Source organism: Felis catus, chromosome A3, assembly GCF_018350175.1.
Source record: "Felis catus isolate Fca126 chromosome A3, F.catus_Fca126_mat1.0, whole genome shotgun sequence".
In the NCBI taxonomy this organism is placed as follows: Eukaryota; Metazoa; Chordata; class Mammalia; order Carnivora; family Felidae; genus Felis; species Felis catus.
This window is the reverse complement of record NC_058370.1, coordinates 16,531,564-16,555,269: the sequence shown is the minus strand read 5'-3', so window position 1 is coordinate 16,555,269 and position 23,706 is coordinate 16,531,564. Positions and strand designations below refer to the sequence as shown.

General features: G+C 47.9%; 1 protein-coding gene across 14 annotated transcripts in view; it reads left to right on the top strand.

Annotated features, from left to right (window-relative positions):
* Positions 1-23,706, top strand: part of TOX2 (TOX high mobility group box family member 2) — a 275,373-nt gene that overhangs the window by 220,964 nt on the left and 30,703 nt on the right. For all 14 annotated transcript variants that reach the window (XM_045053582.1, XM_045053586.1, XM_045053583.1 and 11 more), the window contains one exon: positions 5,153-5,398. In XM_045053582.1, the coding sequence (XP_044909517.1) occupies positions 5,153-5,398 (246 nt within the window). The remainder of the gene's footprint in view (positions 1-5,152; positions 5,399-23,706) is intronic.

The window sequence follows — 23,706 nt, the reverse complement described above, 5'->3', positions numbered from 1 at the left end:
GACCCCTCTGGCCACATGGAGGGGATGCACTGGCAGGGAAAGGAGTGGGCTGTGGGAGGCCAGGACAGAGGCTGCTGCATTTGTCCGGGTAAGAGACAGTGTGGCCTGGACCAGGGCAGTGGCGGTGGGAATGGAGAAAAATGGGTATGTTGAAAAGATAGTTTAGAGGAGTTTCACTAGATTTGAGGAATGACCAAGGGTAAGCCCCAAGTCTGTAGCTTTATTAACTGGATGGAGGACTGGATGAGGGAAACACAGGTGCAGGGTAGGGGAGGGCAACATGACTACAGCTTTGCACATGTTGACCCTGAGTGGCTTGTGAGACAAGAGGTGAAAATATTGGGTGAGGGGAGGTGTTTAGATGCTCACATCTGGAGCTCAGATGGGTGCCAAGATTGGAGCTGGAAACATAGCAGAGGAGGCAGGTCCCAGTGGGCTGTGGAGTGAGTGGGAGATGAGGAAGAGGGGGCTACAGGTGAGGACAGCCCTTTTAGGAAGACAGGTATGGACCAGAAGGAGGTGGTAGCAGCTGGAGAGGGATGGGGGAGTGTGCAAGACCAGAGAGAGATGGGCATGTTTCAGTGCTGATAACAGTGGTCCAGCAGAGGGGGAGGCCAAAAAGCCAGGAGCAAGAAGGGTTAATGGGATGCCCAAGGTCCTTGGACAGATGGGGAAGGATCATCGCCTATAGAAGCAAGGAGCTTGGCCTTAGGAAAGAGGGGTGGCTCTTCTGGCATCACAACAGGAAGCAAGTTGGAAGTTGGTACCAAATGGGCAAGTTTGTGGTTCTGGCATCAGGATGCTGTTAGAGTTATTTTCTGTGTTCCCTGGGAAGTAGAAGGTCATCTGGTCATCTGCACTGGGCGAAGGGGCAGAGAAGGTGCTAGAGGATGAGGAAAGAAGACAGGCTAGGGAGAACCGCCATGGAAATGAACAAGCTGGGAGGGAGTGTTTCCCAGAAGTATGGAAACACCACGGAGAGCTGGTGACCATGATTTCTGGTGAAATTTGATCGAAGCCTTGCTCAGTTCTCTTGGTGAGGGTGAGAAAGGGCGGGTAGTTGGGTTCATATCATGATGGGGGTCTTATAAGCAAGGTGCTAGGCATAGAAGAGCAAAGAGGGGCACAGAGAGCTTTCTCTCCTCCACCATTTCTGATTACTTGGTGGTACTCTGGCCCCTTGTCCTTTCTGCCCCTCTATAGCCATCTCCCTTCACCAAGCCCTGTACCACTCATAGCCTTAACCATAACAGTATGCCAGTTGACCTGTGGGCGCCTTGTCTTGGAGGAGATGCACTCAAAGGCAAAATTGCATTGACACCCACCCGAGTGCATCAAAACGCAACCTGAAAAACGATTTTCATCCCCCCAGGGAACCATGCTAAGATGTTTGGAAGATTCTCTCTCTCCGTCTCTCTCTCTCTCTCTCTCTCTCTCTCTCTCTCTCTCTCTCTCCCCCACCCCCAGACACTCTCCAGTAGAGGTGTACTAGTTTTTAAGCATGGAATGATCAGAATGTATTTATTTGGGAGGTGGGCACTGGGTGCAGAGTGGACAGAGTCTCAGTGGGGGATGGTGCCGGGAGACTCCTTGAAGAGGATACAGATCAGACCCTGTTCCCTCCTAGTGTTGTAACCTGGGTGAAGCCTCTAGATCTTGATTATCTGATTTGTCAAATGGGGATAAATACAGGATTCTTTTAAGAATTGGAGAATTAATTGCATGTCAATTACATCTTAATAAAGCTGGAAAAACTGGGGAACCCGGGAGAACCTGGAAGACATCCATGTCAAGGTAGACTCACCTGGAGAATTAGGGAGATAACCCACACCAGGGTAGATATACCTGGGGAGTTTAGAGAGCTATCCAAGGACATATTAGACACACATTTGTAATTGGGGAAACATAGGAGGTCATTATAGAAATGTCTGGGGTATTATGAGCACATTCTAGGTTTTGTGTCACATGCCTAGGAGATTATGGAGCAAAGACAGAATTGGAGATGGCGTGCATATAAAACACCCTGCATGATGGGTGGTCAAGGGTCAGGAGGGTTATTCTAGGTAAAAGACAGAAAGAGGGCTGGGTTGGGGTCCTGTGTAAGGAAATGTGCTTTTGATCTACACCATTTAGAAGGAGGTGTTGCTTTGCCAAGTTCCTCAATAACAAGGCTGGATCAAAGCCTGTTTCTTGGTCCCCAGGCCCTCAATTTGGCCATGACTTGGCACTGCAACTAAGGATTATGAGCACCCAGATTCTTAGGATCTGTGTCACAAGAAAGGACACATTACCTTCCTTTGGAGACAGTATAAATTGGAGGAAGGGAAGGTGACTGGAGTTAGGCTTCTTTCTAACTGTGTGACTTTGGGCAAGTAAACGCCCTTCTCTGTGTCTTAGTTTCTCTATCTATAAAATGAGCATATAATACCAGAAACCTCCTTCATTGGGTTGTTGTAAGAATTAACTCATTAAATGTTTGTAAAGTACTTGCACCTGGCATATACTATATGCTCAATAAATGCTAGATACTTACATTTTTTGATTTAAAAAAAAAAAAAAAAGCTTGAGGAATTTGTTTACAAAAGATCTGAGACTTACCAGGACATGGTTTCCACCTATGTGTTGAGCTTCATCAAGAGGGACTGAGTCTTCCTTGGGTCTCCTCCCCTGGCCAGTCTGTTAACCTCAGGTACCAGCTGTGTGTCCCTTATTGAATTAGATTCAATTCCACAGATATTGATCGAGTAGCTAATATTTTTAGCCATGGAGCTTGAGATGGATGAGATGAGTCCATCCTCCCCTCTCTTTATGCAAATGGAGAAACTGAGTCCAGAGAGGGGCAATGATCATGCAATAAAGAGATTGGAGTGTACATATAGAGCAGTGAGGCAGGGGTCAGTCCCCAAACCTATGCAAGCCTTTCCTGCCCCATCTCCTGAGTCCTGGTCCAGATCTTGGAAGCAGTTTCATGTGATGGGAAGGAGCCAGATCTTGGGGGCAGAAGACTAGGTCCCGTTCCTGATGGTTGTGAATGTCCTTTGCCACCAGCACGATCACTTCTTCCCGGACTGCACGTTGTCCATCTGTGAAATAAGCCCACAGCAACCCTGCAGAGGGAGCCAGTGAGCAAGAGATGGCTTGGGCTCTGGGTCCAAGGATGGGTGTGAGTGTGGCAAGGCGCTTATCCTCTCGGAGCATGTTTCTGTAGATATGCAGGGCTCTTCCCCGGGCAGTTGTGGTGAGGTTCAAACATGGTGCCTGAGGAGAAAAGTTTTGACACCAAAGAGGGGTTTAGATACCATGTGCTCCTTGCTCTCGCCACACCTCTACTCAAATCCTACTCACCCTTGCTTGGCACTCAGTGGCCTCATCCAGCAAGTATTTACTGGGAGCCTACTTACCAGGAAGCAGGTATTGTGTTGGGCTTCAACTACCTTAGTTATTCTAACATACATATTTAACTTATCAAAGAAAACAAGGATGTTGGAAAGATGTTATTTCCCATATTCTACTCTGGTATTGTGGGGTTCCCCCCACTTTACACATTATGTATTATGATTGTTCTAAGATTTACCATTATATTCGCCGGTACCTCTGGTGTCTTTCTTCAGTTCTGAAATATTCCCAACCATTATCTCTTCAGTTATTCCTCTTCCCTTCTGTCACTCTTCCAGAATGCTGATTGAACAGGTGTCCTTTGGACACCCTCCCTTTGTCCTCAGTGTCCCCTAACTGCTCTTTCCTAGAAGTTTTCTCATATCCATCTTCCCATCTGCACACATCCTTTCTCTGAGCCCTGATCTCTTTCGGAATATAGAAAAGGGGAGTGATCCCCCGGGCTGACATCACCTCGGTACCAAAACCCAATAAGGGCAGGAGGCAAAGAGGGAAACTACAGGCCAGTCTCACTCATGAACTAGATGCAAAAATCCTGAACAAAATGTCAGCAATCAAGATCCAGCAATGCATAAAAACAGTAATACATCATGACCAAGTTTATTCCAGAAATGCAAGGTTGCTTGAACATTTTCTAATGTTAAACCAAGTGAAGTAATTTACCATATTAACTGTATTAAAGGAGAAAAGTGACTTGAGCCTTTCAGTAGATGCAGGGAGAAGGAGTCCAATAAAAACAACAACAACAATAACAACAGCAGCAGCAGCAGCAACAAAAACCCATGCACAGTTGAAAGAAAAATAAACACCTTGACAAACTAGGAATGCCCTCACTCTGTTACAGAATTCCTGTAAGAGCCTATGGCAAACATTGACCTTAGTGGTAAAACACTGAGCTATTTAAGATAAGGAAGAAAGCAAGGGTCCCCACTTTCACCATTTCTATTCAGCATCGTCCTGGAGCTTCCTTATCAGTGCAGTAAGGTGGAGAAAACAACAAACAAGGATTAGAGAGGAAGGTGTCCAGTATGGCTCCTAGCTTGTGCTCCTGGGGGATGTTTGTGCCATTCACCAAGATGAGAAAGACCAAGAGAGGACCCAACTGGACTGGGTGTTCAGGGCACACAAGGGAAAGGCATCCAACTGCTGTGGAAGACTACCAGGCAGGAAATCAGGATACTTCAGCTCCATCCCAACTCTTCAACTAACCTTGGATGGGCCACTTTCCTCTTGGTGTTTGTTTGTTGGTCTTTTTAAGATTTTAAGTAATCTCTACACACCCAACGTGGAGCTTGAACTTAACCCTGAGATCAAGAGGCGCATGCTCTTCCAACGGAGCCAGTACCTCTGGTGTCTTTCCTCTGGTGTCTTTCCCCTGCCACTTTCCTCTTGGACCTGAATTCTCCCATCTGTAAAATGGGTGGGTATAGGAAGATGGGCTCAAAGTGGGCTGCAGTGGCCAGATATGAATGGAAAATGAAGAAGAGAGGGGAGGGAACAAGAGCTGGTCCCATTCTCCAGGAGGGCAGGTTTTTGTATACAGACCCTCTAGTGAGAGGGAGCACCCATTTAGAGATGGGGCAGGAATCTGACCAAGTCATAGGGCCATCTTGACTGTCTGCTTTGCAGAGGGATCATACCTTCTTTCCTTTGCCAAGAAGTTGTTACCATTGTTGCTGCTCTTATTGGTGCTGTTAAACATGTTCTGCAGTTGTAAGACACTGACTCCTAACAATATGCCCCTTTGATGTTTTAGACCTACAACAGCCAGAGCGAGAGCAACGAAGACTATGAGATCCCCCCGATAACACCTCCCAACCTCCCTGAGCCATCCCTCCTGCACCTGGGGGACCACGAAGCTGGCTACCACTCGCTGTGCCACGGCCTCACGCCCAACGGACTCCTCCCTGCCTACTCCTACCAGGCCATGGACCTCCCAGCCATCATGGTGTCCAACATGCTGGCCCAGGACAGCCACCTGCTCTCAGGCCAGCTGCCCACGGTGAGTCCTTTTCCCCCACCATTGTTCCTGCTGGTTACAGTAGGGAAATGGGTTAAGAAAGCAGAATGCCAATGTTTTGTGTACTTGTGTGCAAGGTGTAGGCTTGGATGTTTGCATGGGGGTCTGAAGAATATGAGGGCTGGGCATGGAGAATAATCTGTGTCTTCACACAGGTAGCTTCTGGAACTCTCTTTATAATATCTTGGTATTATTTGTTTTGTCATTATTTCTAATGGTATAATCTCATCTTTATTTTTATTTTACAATGGCCTTATTGGGATAGAATTCACACACCATACAACTCACCCTGTTAGAGTATACAACTCAGTAGGTGATACACAGGGATGTATGAACATCAACACAGTCCATTTTGGATCATTTTCATCACCCTGAAAAGAAACCCTGTACCCCTTTAGTCATTATTCTTAACACCCCCAGCCCTACAACCCCCAGCCCTAGGTAACCACTGATCTACTTTCTATTTCTAGATATCTGCCTATTCTGGACATTTTATATAAATAGAATCATAATAGTTTTAATATAATCGTATTTTGGGGGCGCCTGGGTGGCTCGGTTAAGCGTCTGACTTTGGCTCAGGTCATGATCTCACAGTTTGTGGGTTCGAGCCCTGCGTCCGCCTCTGTGCTGTCAGTTGAGAGCCTAGAGCCTGCTTCAGATTCTGTGTCGCCCTCTCTCTCTCTCTGCCCCTTTCCCGCTCACGCTCTCTCTCTGTCTCTCAAAAGACGAATAAATGTTAACAAAATTTTTTTAAAAAAATTGTATTTTGTATCTTGTTTAAACTACCAGGGAGAAGGGTGGTTCCTGAGTTAAAGTTTTCAGGATAAGTAGAAATGCGGCAGGCAGACTAGGGCAGGAAAGTACTTTCCAGGTTGGGAGAACAGCATGTACAAAAGTAACAGGCGGGAGGGCTCGTGTCATGCTTGGAGACCGCATGTGGTTCATTTTCTGTATAGGGCTGGAGACAAAGGACTTGGAGCAAGAGAAAAAGAGGAGGTGAAAGAGCTAGCAGGGCCTGGACCACAAGGGTCCTGAATCCCATGATAAGGAAATGTATGATTTCTTAGCATAATGGCGGATTTGAACAATCAAGATCTATAGAAAACTAGCACAGCATTGCTTGTATAATAGAAAAAGACCCTTAAGGGAATTGTAGTACTTCTCCTGAGTAGCTATGATTTCTGTTTAGTTTCTGCTTTTTCCTTCACAGTTAGTATTATATACTAGTCACAACTCTTAAGTTCATTTCTAAGTGACAGGGACCAATCTCAAACTAGCTTAAGCAAAAAAGTCTGAAATATTCAGGGGCGGACATGGGGTTTCAGGCATGGCTGGATCCAGAAACCCCAGTAGTGTCATTAGGTTCCTATCCTATGCCCATTTACATGCAGCAGGCATGGTGGCTGCTGGTAACCAACATCTTCCCTGACATCTCTGGCAAGTGTCAGTCTGGGTCTTCTGGAGGGAGGTGGGAGGGACCACGACGGAGCATGGCTGGACCAACCATTGTGTCCAGGAGGAACAATCTTCGATATTGTCAGCTTGGGTCACAAACTCACCACTGGCAGAGGAGAGGGACTTCATAGTTGATTTCCTATCAGAATCACTTGGTATTGGGTGGGTCACTTTCGTCTCTGCAGGGGATACTCAGAGGCCACAGCCACGTGTTTGGCCCAATTCTAGCTGATGCCTGGGACCTTTGGGCATGCAGTGTGTATTCTAACAATCTTGACTGTGTTTTATTTATTCCTTACTCTTATTATAACCAAATCTTCTTGCTTAAAAAAAAAAAAAAGCTGGTATCCTCTATGTATTGTTGTAAACTACATCATATTTTTTTCTTCTTTGAATCCAGGTGAGAAGTAAAAGGAGGGAGAGGCAGAGGGGAGAGGGAGGCAGTCAACTCAAGCTCCACATCTTGTAACGTTCAGGGTCTGACTCAAGTGCTCAGTGGAAACGGATCCTCCATTTTTTGAGGAATGCTTTTCTTTGGGGCCCATCAATAATGCAGGTCCTTGGTTTCCTCTTCTCTAAGAGACCTCAGGATGCCAGAGCCATATGCTTTTAATTCCACTTTTTTAGAATGCTGTGCCTTAGCTGCCTGCGCGGCTAATTGCTCACAAGGCATCACTACTCCAGACCATCTCTTTTGGGGAATTATGGTAACACAGGCAAGGGCAGGGCCCGCAGACGCCTCTGGCATGTGCCCTGGGAAGGGCTGTGAATGCAGGGGTGAGTATGGCTGTAGTCCTGGGCCGCAGTGCTGCGGGCCTCTGGTGTGGTGGGCAGGGGAGACAGTGGGTTGGTGGCTAGCGTGTGGGCTCCAGAGTCTCACAGACCTGCCTTAGATCCTGGCTCCACCTCCCGAGCTTCATTCCCTTATCTTGGAATCATGACAGTACCCACCTCAAGACTGCAGTGAAGTGTATCTGAGATAATGTGTGCAGTCTTAGCAAATGCCTGGCAGAGAGCAAGCGATCAGGGAATATTTATTATTAGTAGTAGTAGTAATAACAATGAATTCCCACCGGAACCAAATGGCAATGTTTTCCGTGAACCTCCCTTACCTAAAGGAACAGATTGCAGATACTCTCAGGTACTTTTGTAGGGCCACCTGATTACAGTAGCTCTGATAATTACAAAGAATGCTGTCTGTTAATCAAAAATGATCTTCTGATCCTTCCTCCTGGATATGTTTTGGTTGGGCTCGTTCCAAATAGACACTTTGAGTCATTTTCCATATTTCTTTAAAACTAGCTCATGTTAAAGATGCTTCACAAATTCAGATAGCTTGAATTCTTTCATTAGTTTTCAAGGGTTTGCTGAGTTTTATATTCCCTTGTTATGTAATGAAAGATAAGCTAAACTTTCTTATCCAGGGGAGGGCTACCGGAGCAAATGGGAAACCGGGTAAGCACAGGTCCATCTGTCGGGACTGTCTGGTGAAGAGAGACAAGGCGCCCTTAGAGACAAGTTTTTAAAATTTGTCTGAGCTGTAGGACGCAGGTGTGTGTCTGTGTGCATATGGACGTGCACACTGAGGGTGGGGCTGGAATTTGCTTCGCCACCTGCTAGGTGTCAAACATGGTGCAGAGGGCTTTACAAACTGCTCACACACTGCTCCCAAGAACCGAGTGCCGCATTACAGTAAGGAAACGGAGGCTTGGGACAGGCAGGTGATTGTATTGGTTTCCTGTGGCTGCTCTAACAAATTGTCACAAACATGATGGCTTACAACAACCAGAAAGTGATTCTCTCAGAGCTCTGGAGGCTACAGGTTGAAATCAGTGTCACTGGGCCAACCTCAAGGTGTCTGGAGGGGTGAGTTTCCTCCGGAAGCTCTGGGGAGATTCCATGCCGTGCTGCTTCTTGCTTCTGAAGGTTGCTGGCCATCCTTGGCTTGTGGCCACAACACTCGAACCTCTGGCCTGTCTTCACATGGCCTTCTCTTATGTCAGTATAGTCTCCTCTGCCTTTCTCATAAGGACACTTGTGATAGCATTTAGGAATAATCTAGCATAATCCCTCCATCTCAAGAGCTTTACCTTAATCACACCTGCAGATGTTTTCCCAAATACACCTTCCAGGGATTAGGACCTGACATTTTTAGGGAGCTGTTTTCAGCCTGTGGTATGGTGATCGACCATGCAGCAGCCTTTATTGAGAGCCTGCTAAGCACCAGGCATTGTCTGAGCCCTGGGTCTACAAGACGCCCTTTATGCACACACATATATAATGTAAATATATGCAAATATATATGTTTATATATGTAAATATATGTATAAACATATGTATAAACATATATGTAAATATATGTTTATTATTTATTTTGAGAGAGAGAGGAGCAGGAGGAGCAGAGAGAGAGAGAGAGAGAGAGAGAGAGAGAGAGAATCTCAAACAGGCTCCATGCTGGCAGCACAGAGCCCAACACAGGGCTCGAGCCCATGAACCGTGAGATCGTGACAGCAGAAACCAAGAGTCAGATGCTCAAGCAACCAAGCCACCCAGGCGCCCCTACAAGATGCCCTTGAGGAACTCCTGGAGCAGGCAGAGAGACAGGTGAAGACTCTGTTTCTGCTATGTGTGCCCAGAAGAGGCACCTTTAGGAAGTGATGAGCTGACACATAGCAACTTCTACAAACACTGTATGAGTAAATGAATGAATGAATGAATGAATGTCACACAGTTGTTGAGAAACAAACCCAGAATTCCAGCCCAGCTCTGTCTGCTCCCATGCACCTCTCAGTTTCACCAGGTGCCTGAGAGATGGAGCAGCTGGGCTGCAGGGCCGCAGGCGGCACAGGTGTTCCGATGGGCAGGAGGTCACAGATGCTATTTGGACAGGTTGAGATGCATCAAGGATGTTGTTCCTGGAGATGTGGTTGAGTCCAGAGCGTTTGACAGCCATCTCGTTTATGCCCAGCCCTTTTGGCTCTGGTCCAGAGGCCGCCGATTCCTTCTGGTCCCCCACCCTGGCCTGGTGGCCTCCTGATGTGCGTGGCCGCCGGCTTTTCCGCTTTTAAGGTATGGCTACTGGCAGGAATCCTGTGCAGTATTGGAATTGGGCCCCTTTTACAAAATTAAATATGCTTAAAGCTTCTCACTCGACTTCAGCGTCTTAACTGATTAAACATTCATTTCCAAGACAAAAAGAGTCAATTTAGTATGAAAGATACATTTTGCCGGTTTAATTTAAAGCACTGCACCTCCATCTGACCCCTATTTTCATAACTCAATAATTTTATCCTGTGTTGATTGTCTCATTTTGAGAGAGATATTGTATGTATAAATCAGTTTCTAAAATACCCAAAGAAACTGGAAGAGTGGAATTTATTAAGCGGCCTCTGTTAAGTCTGAAATAATTTATTTTGGAGTCGTCCTTGGGAAATGTTCAAGCTTACGGTCCTGGCACACCCAGGAGAGGAATTCTCCTGGGAAGGGCCAATGCTAGATGCTGCCAGACAAGTCCCGGGGAACCTGCACCTTCTGTGAGACCAGAGAGAGTTGTGGGAGAGTCTTGAGTGGGTGGAGATGGGTCTGATGGAAAATGAGTTCTGGCAAAGTTGTCCCCGCCCCAGCCATGGGTTCTGGTGGTTTGGGAAATGTGGGGTTTCCCTAAGCCGAGCCCTGGGGGTCACTAGAGTTGAGTGGTCCAGTCTTGGTCCTCAGCACAGGCGTGGCATACAAGTGTCATTCAAGCGTTCTCTTCCAGAGTTGACTGTTGTTTACTGTTTCTGGGGCCTTTGACAATTACTGTCTCTCCCAACCTCAGTTTTCCCATCTATTGAATGGGGATTGAGATTCCAGCTCTGGTGAACTCACCAACAGGAAAATGGGAATAATTGCTCTGTCCGCTAGGACACATTGAACAAGTATATGGGTTTGAGGTTGTATAGACCCTCCACTACCACCACCACACATGTCACTGGCCCAGGAGCCTCAGATCTTACCAACTTGGATTAAAATCCTGGGTGCTAGACTGGTAGTTTTAGATACTTTGTGTTCTATGTCCCTGTCCCAAAGCATCTTGGTAGGACTGGTCCTTCTCCCATACAGAGTGGGCTAGGGGCCATGGTTCAGGGACCCCATGCCAAGTGAAAGGTCTTTCCAGACTAGTGTCCTGGGGTAGGCTGCTGGGGAGGGAGCTGGGCATTCTTAGTTTCCACTTCTCCCCCTTGTTTAGAGGTGGTTCCCATGAGAGAGCCTGCAGCTCTGGGTTAGGGCCTGGGGACTGGGGCAAAGTCTGTATTGACTCTCGGAGGTCCTTGATATACGTCCTAACACCTACACCCTTCTCTTCCTGTTCTCTGCTCTTCCCCTCTGATCTCCTCTCTCTCTCTCTTCCCTTCCCTGCCTTATTCCTCCTCCCCCAGGAGATTTGGTCTACCTCTATTTGATTCTCACAAGTTGAGATGCAGGGGATTCCCCTCCTCAGTCTGAGAAAAAAGGACCAAAGACACCACCCCCCCCCCCACCCTTGTCTGGATTACTGAGCCACAGTGGCAGTAAAGACCACCAATCAGACTATTCATTTTGTTGCCCTTAATGCATTTAATTTATTTTTTTGTTTGTTTTGGTTTATGATTGTATCAGTTAGTTTTTGCTATGTAACAAGCTTGAAGCAAACAATGAACTTTTACTATTTCTTGTGATTCTGTGGGTCGATAGGTCTGTTATCTGGACTAGCTTGTCTGATTCCTGGGGCCAGGGTACAGCTTGGCTGGGACGGCCTGGTCTAGGGCGACCTTGTTCACATCCTGGCGGTTGGCCTGATACCAGCTGGGGCCAGTGGTCTCTCATCCCATGGTGGCCGGGCCTGTTTACATGGCAATGGCCACAGGGTTCCCAACAGCATCAAGGAAGGACAGGCCCCAGGTGCAACTACATTTCTTTTTTTTTTCTTTTTTAATGTTTATTTATTTTTGAGAGAGAGACATACAGAGTGCGAGTAGGGGAGGGGCAGAGAGAGAGGGAGACACGGAATCCAAAGCAGGCTCCAGGCTCTGAGCTGTCAGCACAGAGCCCGATGCAGGGCTCGAACTCACGAACCATGAGATCATGACCTGGGCCGAAGTCGGACACTTAACCAACTGAGCCACCGAGGAGGTGCCCCGAATCACTTTTCAAACCTCGGCTTGCATCACGTTTGCTGATGTCCCACTGGCCACAGCAAGGCATATGGCCATGCCTAGATTCCAGGAGTGAAGAAATCGGCCCCTCTTCTTGAAGGGAGAAATATCAGTGTCACACTGCAGAAAGGTGTGGATGCAAGGAGGGCAGGAATTTGTGGCTGTTTTTGAAATCTGTCATGATAGTGTTTTGTTTGGCTTAGGTGCTTTTGTTTTCTTGACGTTTAGTATCACCTACTAGTTAGGAGCATGGGCTCTGGAGTTAAGTTGACCCAAGTTCAAAACCCAGCTTCACTATTTGTTACCTTTTACCCTGCAACTCAGACCAAGAGGTTAATCCTCTACGAGGCTCAGTTTCCTCATCTGTAAAATGGAGGGAATGTTACTTGCCTTGTAGGAACTTGTGAAGAGTTAATGATCAGATGTAGGAAAAGTGCTCAGCTCAGTGCCTGGCACACATTGGGCATTCATAATAAATGTGAGCTACTCTATTAATTTTGCTGGTGGAGTTTGGGTGGCTTCAGCCTCGTCTCTGTCCAGCCTGAGCTGTTAGGGGGTCGGCTTTGCTGGGGCAGTAAGTAGTCAGGCTGGCTCACCTGCAGGGGGTTGGGCCCAGGGTTGGGTGTTGGGAAAGGCAGGTCAGAAGCTCAGGTGGAGTGGGTAGGGAGAGGGCCCCAGCTCAAGAGCGGGCTGGAGGAAAGCATGTTACCTCCACTGGGACCTCAGTTGGGGCTCAGAGCTTAAAAGCAACTGCAAATTGACAGTCCCACTACCTGCCAAAAAGGCAGGGCCCCTAGCCTGAATGGCTCAGTCGGCTGGGTGTCTAACTCTTGATTTTGGCTCAGGTCATGATCCCAGGGTCATGGGATCAAAGCCCTGCGTCCAGCTCCACACTGAGCATGGAGCCTGCTTGGGATTCTCTCTCTCCCTCTGCCCCTCTCCCTCACTCACACTCTGTCTCTAAAAGAAATAAAAATAAAGACAGAAAAAAGAAGGCGAGGACCCTAAACCCAACTTTTCTGGGATGCTTGACGGGGAGCAGGATCCATCTCAGTAAAAACAAGGGGCTCACGGGGATACCCCAGCTTGGGTTTTTCCTGGGTGCCATGTTTCTGTCTAATTCCCCTCGGGGGGTGGGAATGGGGGTGCTGGTCTCTGAAATGGGCCTCTGAGGATCCATAAGTGGGGGTAACCAGACGCCCAGAGGTTTCTTTATATTCAGCAGAGTGTGGATGAGACTCCCGCCCCCTGTTTTTCAGAGGCAGTAAGCAAAAGAAATATGTCTTTTTACATTTTATAAAACTCAGAAAAATGGCTTTAAACAGCTTTTGCTCTCCTGCTATAATTATTTATTTTCAAACACTCCTGCAGGGGACTGCTCCGTTTTCTTATCCTGCACTCCTTTTTCTCATAAATGAACCATCACTTCAATAAATCATTATGAAAACAGAGACTAACACCAGCTCTGAAAGGTTGAAAGATTTATGTAACACATTTATGTTTCCCATTTTCTCATTCTGGTACTCGGCTGCAAAAGCTAAGCTAATAAAAGCTGCTATTAATATTTCTTGTTGCCTAGCAACCCCAGAGCGGGAGTAATAGCTTCAGCTAGAAAAATAGATGACCGATAAGGAAAAATTCAATTCTTTTATTATCTCAGGGGGAAATGGCCTTTTACTGGAACATTATGATGTACGAGTGTGAAGTTGAACACAAAAGATTTTTTTGTGTGTTTGTTTTTCTATTTTTAATGAACATTATTTTACCTCCACTAACTCTTTTAGGGCACTTTTGTTTTCCTTCTGCGCTCTCCCCCCGCCCACCCCATCCCTCATGCTTAATTTAGCAGCTATAGTAGTTAAGAACCTGTCAGCGTTTTTTAGTTTAAAAATGGTTTTTGCAAAGGTTTATAACTCGGTCATAAAAATTCACTCCCTGTGAAAACTCAGGCCAGTGATAAGCCAACACACAGGCTAGTTCTCTGCGAGCAGACTCCCGTTGGTTGAGAGATAAGACTTGTGGTTTTCACTAAAAGAAAGGTCGGAAAAGAACAGAATGTGTTCTTTTCTGTGTCCCAGTTTCCTTTGGAACCTGGGGGTGCTGTCTCTTCTGAGAACTGTTTGCTCTAAAGTTTGAGATGTGTTCAAAGGGGAAAAGGTGGGGGCTTAAGCATTTATTGAATACCTGCTGTGTACAGATTGGTCCCATTGCTTCCTCCCAGCAACCCGTTATTACCCCTATTTTTCAGCTGCAGAAACTGAGACGTAGAGAGGCCAAGCAACTAGCCCAAGGTCGCATGATGCCACGATGTCTCACATGTCCATTCATTAGCATTGGGTTTCTCAACCTAGCACCACTGACACCTGGGGCAGGAAGGCTCTCTGTGGTGGGGGCTGCCCTGTGCCTTGTAGGATGTCCAGCAGTGTCCCTGGCCTCCACCCACTATTCCTGGCCTCTGGGAGCTCTCTGTCAGTCAAAATCACAATAAAAAATGTCTCCAGTGGGTGCCAAATGTCCCCCGGGGCATAAAATCAACCCTTGTTGAGGACCACTGCATGCTGTTTCTTCTGTTTGGAAGGCTCTTCCCCCCTGTCAACCTGCTCAACTCCTTTTCCTGTGTTAGGACCCAGCTCAGAAGTCATCTTCTCTCTGAGGCTGTCTGGACCCTCTGGGCTGGGAGTAGGGCGAGGAGAGTGGGGCATTTGCCTCCATCTAAAAATTTAAGAGAGGGCCAAAAAACTCAGTGATCAAGATAAACAGTATCTTACTGCAGTATTTTTTTTAATCAAAATTACCACAAAAAACTATGTTGAGCAGTATATGAAAAGTTTAAATAAAGGTGAGGTCAGTCTGAGTTCATGGATCCAGGCAGCTGTCTGTGCTACCAGCCTGGGATGGCCTGAAGGCTGGGTCTGTGCTTAGGCCTTCCTCTGGCACCGGCATCTGGCAAAGGACCTACCTTAGCGGATAACCCTCAACATCTGTTAATTGACTGAATGAATGGGAGAAGAGAGATGGCTTGTCCAAGGTCATGGAGTGAGAAGAAAGGGGGAGCGAGAACTTGAACCTGCGCCTCTGGCTCCGAACTCAGTGCTCTCTGCACCCTTCTGGCTGTGTACAGGTGAATGGGGGTTGCCTGCAGAGCTGTTGGTACCTAAGCCACGGAGGACTCAAAGATGCCCTGGGGGGCTCATAACGCGGAGGAGGGGCCAGGTAACAGCAGCCATGATTTTAGGTTGGTGTCCACCTGGCTCTCTCTACAGCTCTCACTTTAGGCTTATAACCCCCTTCCCAGGCAGCTGGCAGCTTTCTGAGGCACAGTGTCTCCAAGTACAGAACCCTGGTGGCCAGCCCCTCAGAGCACTGTTGTCCACGTTGACTGTGGTCACAGATTCCTTGTCTTGGCCTTTGGAGAGCGAGGACCACATCTTGTTGGACCCCATATCCTCTTGACAAACTTTTCCTAAACGAGTGGCTGAATTACCTCTAACTGTAGTCTGCTAACATTTATTTAGCACTTATATGTGCCTGGCACCCACTTAAGCCCTTTATATTTGTCATCTCATTTGGTCCTTCACCCCAAGAAGGAGGTATTCTTATTGTTGCTCCTTTACAGATGAAAAAGCAGAGGCTTGGAGAGACAAATCACTTGGCCACACAACTCTCAATGGTGGCCCCAAGATTTGAACCCTGGCAGGCTGACTCCTGGGTATTCTAGTATCTAACCTGAATACCCTTCAGATGAGTGAGTGAATGAAGAATGAACAAGGGAGTGAGCCAGTCAGGACTGAGACCCACTTCATCTATTCGACTCTGAGCCAGGCCATTCATGTTCATAAGTAAGCACAGCATGAAGTATGAAATGCTAGCTTGGAACAAGGAACACATGAATCCCGAGGAGTTCAGAGGAGAGTAGTAGCAGAGAAGGCTTCCTGGAAGAGGTGGCCTTGGAGGTGGGCCTCAGGGGCCGGAGCAAAGCAGCAGAAGCCTGGGAAAAGGAAATTTCACACCTCTCCAAACTTCCTTGTTCAGACCCAGTCACCACCGTTTCTGCTGGGATTCGCAAAACAGTTTGTGATGTCTTATGATTGCCCAGGTAGCCTCTGGTGCCCACCCTCTCCACCCCCTGCCGGGCTCCTAATTGGAGCCATGACCCTCTGGCCACAAACAGTGCAAGGGCCAGACATTTAACTTCCATTCTGGGCAGAATGCCAAGCTTGGCAGACTACCTCTCGCCCTGAGACCTGCTCCAAGTCGTGAGGGAGAGTTCAGGGAAAGTCCCAGCAGCATCCGTCAGCCGCAGCTGCAGCATTACCCGGCATAATGGCCCTTTCCTCCGAGTGCATATTCAGTACCATGTTTGGGAAAATGAGCTTTTAATGTACCGTCGGCATTGCTCAGAAGCCATCTCCGGCTCCGCAGAGTGTCTGGAGCACATAAAACTTGAGATCTATTGGAGTCATTTTCCCCCTGCTCCGGCTGGATAATAAAAAGTCAGTCTCCTGCGCTCTTTCTCTCGTCTTGTGGCTTTGTCCATTTAGAACTCAGAGTCTTTAGAAAAGACAGCAAGACAAATAAAACTCATCTAAATATTAAGGCTCCAGAGGAGAGCGTTGGTGCTCTATTGAAGCCGAGGGGCCAAGAGCACCTCGAGGAGTGTCCGTGGGAGATTTCCGCTCACCAGTGGGGATGGGCTGTGGCCGCGGCTGTGATGCTGCCTCCTGGTGTCCAAGCAATAGTGCATCATGGGAGCCTGGAGTCCCAAGGTCCCTGTTCTGCCCTGCTGGGTGGTCTGGGGGCATTATTCTCCCTCTCTGAGCCTCAAGTAGGGTGGAGCTGATGCTATTTACCCAACGGGGTGGTGGTTAGGGTCAAATGTGCTAATAAAATGCTTCTGGTGCTTAGCTTTATGTGTGGGTTGCAGCAGTGTCTCATATGGGTTTGTGGACTGACTGAATGAATGAATGAATGAACAGCAAATGCTGCCTGTGTAAATGGTGTCACAAACTGTAGAGCGCTGCCTACGTCATAGGTGGCGAGGAAGCCAGATGGGGTCCCAATAGCTTACTCCATCTCACAGTAAAATCCACCTTGTCTCATCTAACCTTGGCAGGAGATGGAATTATCCTCATTTTACAGATGTGTACCTGAGACTCTGAAGGCAAGTGGCTTGTCTGAAGACACACAGCCAGGAAGTGGAGGAGGCATGATGGGAACCTTGTTCTCTTGACCCCAAGTATCTTGTGCCCTCAACATTGTACAGAAGCATTCCTGACCCCAGCCCCCAGCCCCCACCCTGCACCTCTGAACTGGGGGCAGGACTCTCACCCCTGTCAGTCCAGCCAGTGAGGGGTGGTCAGAGCTGTCACCTGAGACAGAGCTAGTAAGAGGGACAAAAATGGCCCCCGGGGCTCTTTCTCCAAACTCTTGGTAGCAAGGTCAAAGGAAAGGAACTTTGGGGTGAGTAGTTGGAGCCTGTCATTGGGCTGAGCCTGTCACATGGAGCCATGGGCCTGGGATGCTGGAGCCTTGAGGAGTCTCTCCCGAATAAGCCATTGTGAGTTTTCCCTGTCACCCCAGAAACTGACGAGAGACCTGGGGTGAGGAAACCCGGGTTCCCGTCCTACCTCTGCCACCACTAATGGATTACGTAAGGCCAGCCACTTTCCTCCCGGCCTCACATTCTTCGTATGTTGAGTGGGCAAACCCCACATTGCCACAGGGAGTTGAGGAGAGAGGATGTAGGTATAGAGAGCATCTCTGAAATCTGTCCTGCATGGGCCCTGCAAGGGGTTGTTGTCACTGGAGTTGCGGGTCAGAGCCACAGGTCAAGGAGCCTAGGGGCTTGGGAGAGAGTGCTCTGGGGTCAGACATCTGCACGTGTAACCAGTTGTGTGACCTCAGCCAGGCCACTTGACCTGTCTGGGCCACAGTTTCCTGATGGGGTTGTTGTGAGGAGTGAATGGTAAGTGCTGTCCAGATCCACATTAGAGGGAGGTCCGCCTGGTCCCACAGGGAACTCTCAAGCGTGAATCAGACCACAGAGTTGGGAGCATTTGTGCACTTGGGTGAGGTGTGAGTCAGTCATTGGTCACAGGCTAGGATAGGGGTGGGACTTGTGCAGAGCTTCCTAGGCAAGACGACTCCTGCTGATCAAGGACAGTTCTGAGAGAAGAGGGCAACTGCGAACCTTTGGCAGCCGGCACACCCAGGAATCCATCTGGTGGGGGCTCGGGCAGCATCTGTGTCTAAAATGAGTTCCTGGTAGGATCAACATCACCTGGGAATGTGTTACAGGTGCAGACTCTCAGGCCCCACCCTAGACCCTCAACCTGTGTTTCACCAGCCCTCCGGGGGATTCTGATCCTGCTGAGCACCACTGGATTGCCACCATCCTCAGCGGGGGCCCAGGTTCTGCATGTTTTTAGGGTACACAGAACCGTCACTCATATGTCAGTTTGCCTTGAGGACTTTATCACACTGGTGACAGTTGCAAACCTTATCCCCCAGAGAAACCAGAGAATCCACACCTCTGCCAGTGGCTCCAGACTCTTCTCATCACCTTATGCCTCCCATTGGCACAGGCCTTGAAACAGACCCTTGGGCATGAGGACCATCCCCAGCCTAGGATCTGGAGGACTCCAGGCCAGCTCTCCTTAGATTGTAGACTGTCTTATCCTTGTGAGGTTAATGGGTAATTGTGCACCAGGAGTGGCCCAGAATTAGAAACAAAAGGCGGTAGGGAAAAGAAGGGAAACTCAGGGCAGGGGAGGTCACCGGGACCTCTGTACGACCAGGAGGGAGGGTTCTGCCAGCTGCTTATGGGGGACTGTGCCTGTGTGCCAGGTGTGGGGCAATCAGTGGAGCCTGTTCTTGGAGACCATGAAAGGATGGAGTGTGGGCGGTCAGACAAACAGACTCAAGCTAGACACCTGCAGCACTGGCAGCAGCTGGACAAGAAGAATGGGGCCTTGGCCAAAGGTGACAGCAAAGTGTAGGGGCCCCACTGGACATCCAGGGCCCAGTGGGTCAGCCAAAATGGTCACTCCCCCATCCCACAGGACTCTTCCTCTCCCTTGGGAACCCCAGACCTTGGGCCCCTATGCCTTTGCACATAAGACCCCTCCTCCTTGTTCCCTTTCACCTGCCTTGTGAACTTGACATATTCTTACTTGCTGTGTGCCTGCTAAGGAGAAGCAGAATTCCAGCCAGCAAATTGGCTGTACCCTTCTCTGCATGTCCTCACCATTGTGACTTTGGTCATACTAAATTGGAACTGTATCTTCCCATAACCCTAAAAGGAGTAGGGAACAGGCTCACTGTGTCCCCAGCATATGGTGGAAGCCTGCCACCCAAGAAGGTGTTCACGGTGCAGGTGACCAGTGGCCAATGATACTGGAGACAAAACTATCTTCTGGGAATAGGGGCTTAGCCTCTGCTGTGGCCCCTTGGCCTAGACACTCACATCATGTCTCTGTGCCCACTGCCATGCTGGAAGGGGATCAGCACTTTGCCAGAATTGATATCACTGGCTTTAGACCTCAAGGGAAATGGATTTAAACCTGAGTTCTTCCAGCTGCTTGCTGTGTTGAGCAAGCTACCCACCCCCTCTGAACTTTAGTTTTCTAATGTGTAAAGTGGATATGTTAATAATTCTCACCGTATGGAGTTGTTTTGATAATTAAATGCTATAATGCTTATAAAATGCTCAGCATGGTAGCCATAACAATGATATTAGTCTCTAAGCACTTTGTGATGAGCTGCCTCTGTTTTTCTTCCCTGCCAACCCACACGGAGAACTCTGTATCCTTTCTGGAACCCAAGAAATCCACCTGCCCAAGTATTGGTGGACAAAGTCGGCTGCCTGGGGGTGTTACGGGGCGGGGGGGCACCCACCACAGACAGCTGCACATGTCTATGCTGCCAAGTCCCCTTTTTGGCCACAGTGACACTGTGATGACCTCTCTCTCTTATCCCTGCCCACATGGCAAGTTCAGTGTCAGGCTCCCCTCTGTTCTGTCTCCCGCTGTGTTCCCCTTAGCCTCTGCATCTCTCCCAAGGTCTACAGATCCTCTGAGGTCAGCTGAATGAAGGTTCCTCCATTACTAGCACCTGACTTCCTTAGAAGTTAGTTTAGGGCCCCTTTCATTTGAAATGAGCATCTTTGGGGACACCCTCTACCCTGAGCAGGTCATGGTGTGTTTCTCAATACAAGTTAAGTACAGTTTTCTCTCAGAGAAGGATTCTGGTTCATTTGTTTGAATCCACCAAGAAGCAGCACTAGACAGGATTAGGCAGGTAAGAGATTTACTGAGAGGGAGAAAGAGATGGTGGGAGGTGGGGGGAATTTCAGACCACAATGCAGGCCTGATGCCTGCAGAAAGAGGGGAGGAAGGAGGAGGCTTGAGTATGAAGAGTCTTGGACAGTGTGCAGTTCCCAGAAAGGTTTGGCCAGGCCAGTGGGGGGTCCCCAAACCAAAGTCGCTCACTGGAGGAGCTCCTTGTCTCACCAGAGGGTCCTGCCTTGGTATCCCCAGTGTGCTTAGTCATTGACTGGGGGTGGCCCTGGTGAGAGCACGTTCGTGGAGCCAGAGGAGCAGTGGCTGGGGCTCTCAGCATTGCGATTCCCAAAGCAGAAGGGCTGACCAGTGCGTTTCCATGGCCCGCCACAATCCACCCCTTGTGCCACACAGATCTGATCCATGGTTCCCTGGGCCCCTTTTCCTAAAGGACACTTAGTGGAACAAATGACAGTTTCCCTCTCCCTCAGCTATCACCTTGATGGAGCTGGTGGCTTATGTGTCTTACGGGCTCTGGAAAAGTCTGAGTCTTTGGCACTTGTTCAAGTTTGTCACACCTGTCCCTTCACAGTTGCAATGGGAAAGGGGGTGGCAGGACACATCCAGGTGGGTCCCCTGGGTTACATATGTATTACACTCCCTGCCCCCACTGGGTCACAGCCACCCTTGTTCCTCCTGCCCATCAGGACTGATTCCCCTGCCCTGATGGTGAGCCCTCTTCTCACCTGCCAGTCCTTAGACATAAGAAGCCCAAAGGCTTCTATGACAGCAGACATAGCTGCTGTGTCCTCTGGCAAGAACACGCCCCATTGGGAGACCAGGTCCTCCAACCCAGCAGAACCCAGAACTGCTGTCAGGAAGCACAAGATGCCCCAGTGAGTCTCTTGTAGTGATAATGAGTAGGGCCACTTCTGCTTCTTCCCCTTGGTTCCTGAACCCATGTATTCTTCATGGAACCATATGGAGGTCCCAGATCTGATGCACATACCACATGAAGAAAGACAGGACCCCATCCCTTCAGTGTTTTCAGGCCAACACTTTGCACCTTTAGAAGGTCATTCCAGCATTCTGTGAGGCATTCTGTGAGCCAGCTTCGGGCTGGTGGGACATGTGATATGGCCAGTAGACCCCCCATGACAGGGGTCCATTCCCTGAAGTGGACCCCCTGGTTGCATAGTATGCCATGCGGGATTCCATGCCTCTGGGCGAGTCTTTCTGTCAGTCTTCAGAGAGCAGTGCTGGCTGGAGTTCTGCTGATAGAGGCAAACCATGCCCAGAATATGTATCCTTGAGAGGACTAACTGCTGGCTCTTGCGTGATAGAGGGGGTCCAGTGTGGTAAACTTTGCATCCAAGGGTTGGTCATTCTCCTCAAGGAGTGGTGCCATGTTGGGTCTCTATTGTTGACAGGGTGGATATTCAGAGACGGCAGCAGCTAAATTGACCCTGAAGGGGGAGTTCATATCATTGGGCCCATAAACAGCCTCCATCTTTGCCACCTTGGCTATTAGATCCATGTGCTTGGTGCCATTGGGGGGTGGTTGATGATAATGGCTGGCTAGTGGCAATGGGCTGAGCCATTTCATCCACTTGATTATTCAGTGCTTCTTCTATGATGAATGCCTTCTGGTTGGCAAAACGTGATTCAAAGATCACACTTTGTGCTCACTCTTGTATCTCCATCCATATACCTCTCCCTGAGGCCAGCTTGCCTCCAAGGTCACATTTCTCTTCCTTCTAGACCCCTGACCAGACAGCCAGGCCCTTAGCTGCTGCTATGAATCTGTATATAATCCATCCCCATTATTGGCAGATTTCTCCATTTGCCACTTCATCTACTAGTTCAAAATTTTTTATAACCCCAAAATCAATATTCACGGGGTGTTCGTAGTCATCTGTGGACATGCACAAAACAGCAAAAAATTCATGTCATCCCCATGTGCACATTCCCAGCTGAGGTCGAACAAGGCAACAGATGCTCTGCCTTCTAGTCTCAGCCCTCATACTCTACACAAGAATCTGTTCTGCAGTCTGTGCGGAGCCACGTTTTTTGCATTTTGTGGCTTATTTCACTGTTTAAAGTGGTCCCCAAGCACAGTGCTGAAGTGCTGTCTGGTGCTTCTCAACTCAAGATAGGCCTCACGGAGAAAATAGGTGTGTTCAGGTATGACTTATCGTGCCTTGAATTCCTAATGAGTCAACAATATCAAATACGGTGTTTTAAAACGCATAAGGTTATATATGGGTCAGCAGATGAAAACAGTGTGACCAGAGGCTTGCAGGAACCTATCCCTGTCTTTCCTCTAGCAAGACAACTGTTCAACATTCGCTAATTCAGAAACTAACTACCGTGAATAATGAAAATCGACTTAGTGTCACAGTGGGGGGCTCCTCCTTCCACACAAAGTAGGTGATAGGATTCAGGGCTCACAGCCCCAGCTGTGGGGAACATCTTTCGGCTCTGTTCTCTTTCAAGGACCACCGTGTACGTTGCTCAAATGGGGTTCCCCGCCCACTTTTTGGCTGGTACCCATGTGGGTAACTGACCCATGTGTAAATTGTCCTTGGGCCTTTTCTTCTTGTTTCAGCTGGTTGTACAAGACCGCTCCATGTATCAAATGCCTGTTAAGTATGAATTGAGATGATCATGTGGTTTTTCTTCCTTAGTATACTGGGGTGATGCATTTTATTCCTAGATTCCCCAGTATTAATATATTCTACTTGGTTGTGATATTCATGTATACACATATATTTAAACATACATACACATATGTTTTGTTCATATGAGGCTAAATTTAAAGCACTATTATTTTACCTAAGGTTTTTACTTAACATTTTTTATAGTGAATAGATCTGTAGTTTTCTTTATACAAGATATCTTTCTCATATTTCTGTATTGAAACACAGGTTATAACTATAATCTATATAACCATTATCAAGGCTATACCATCTTCATAAAATGAATAGTTCATTACACTAAGATCTACACAGCTATTACCGCTGAATTACATTTAGTAGTAGTCTTATAATTTTTATAGTCTTTGTACCTGTAATTATGTCCCATTCATATTCCTAAAGTTGTATATTGTAGTTTTGCTCTTTTTTCATGTTCTTCTTCATGGGAAGTTCATCCGTGTTACTAGTTTATCCAATTTCCCTCATTTTATTTAGAGAACCAACCATCAGAGTTACATTTCAATTCTGTTACTTACCTTTTTTCTTAACGTATCCATTTCTCCCTTAAAAAATTTTTTTTAATGTTTACTTATTTTTGACAGAGAGACAGAGTGTGAGTGGGGGAGGGGCAGAGAGAGAGGAAGACACAGAATCCAAAGCAGGCTCCAAGCTGTCAGTACAGAGCC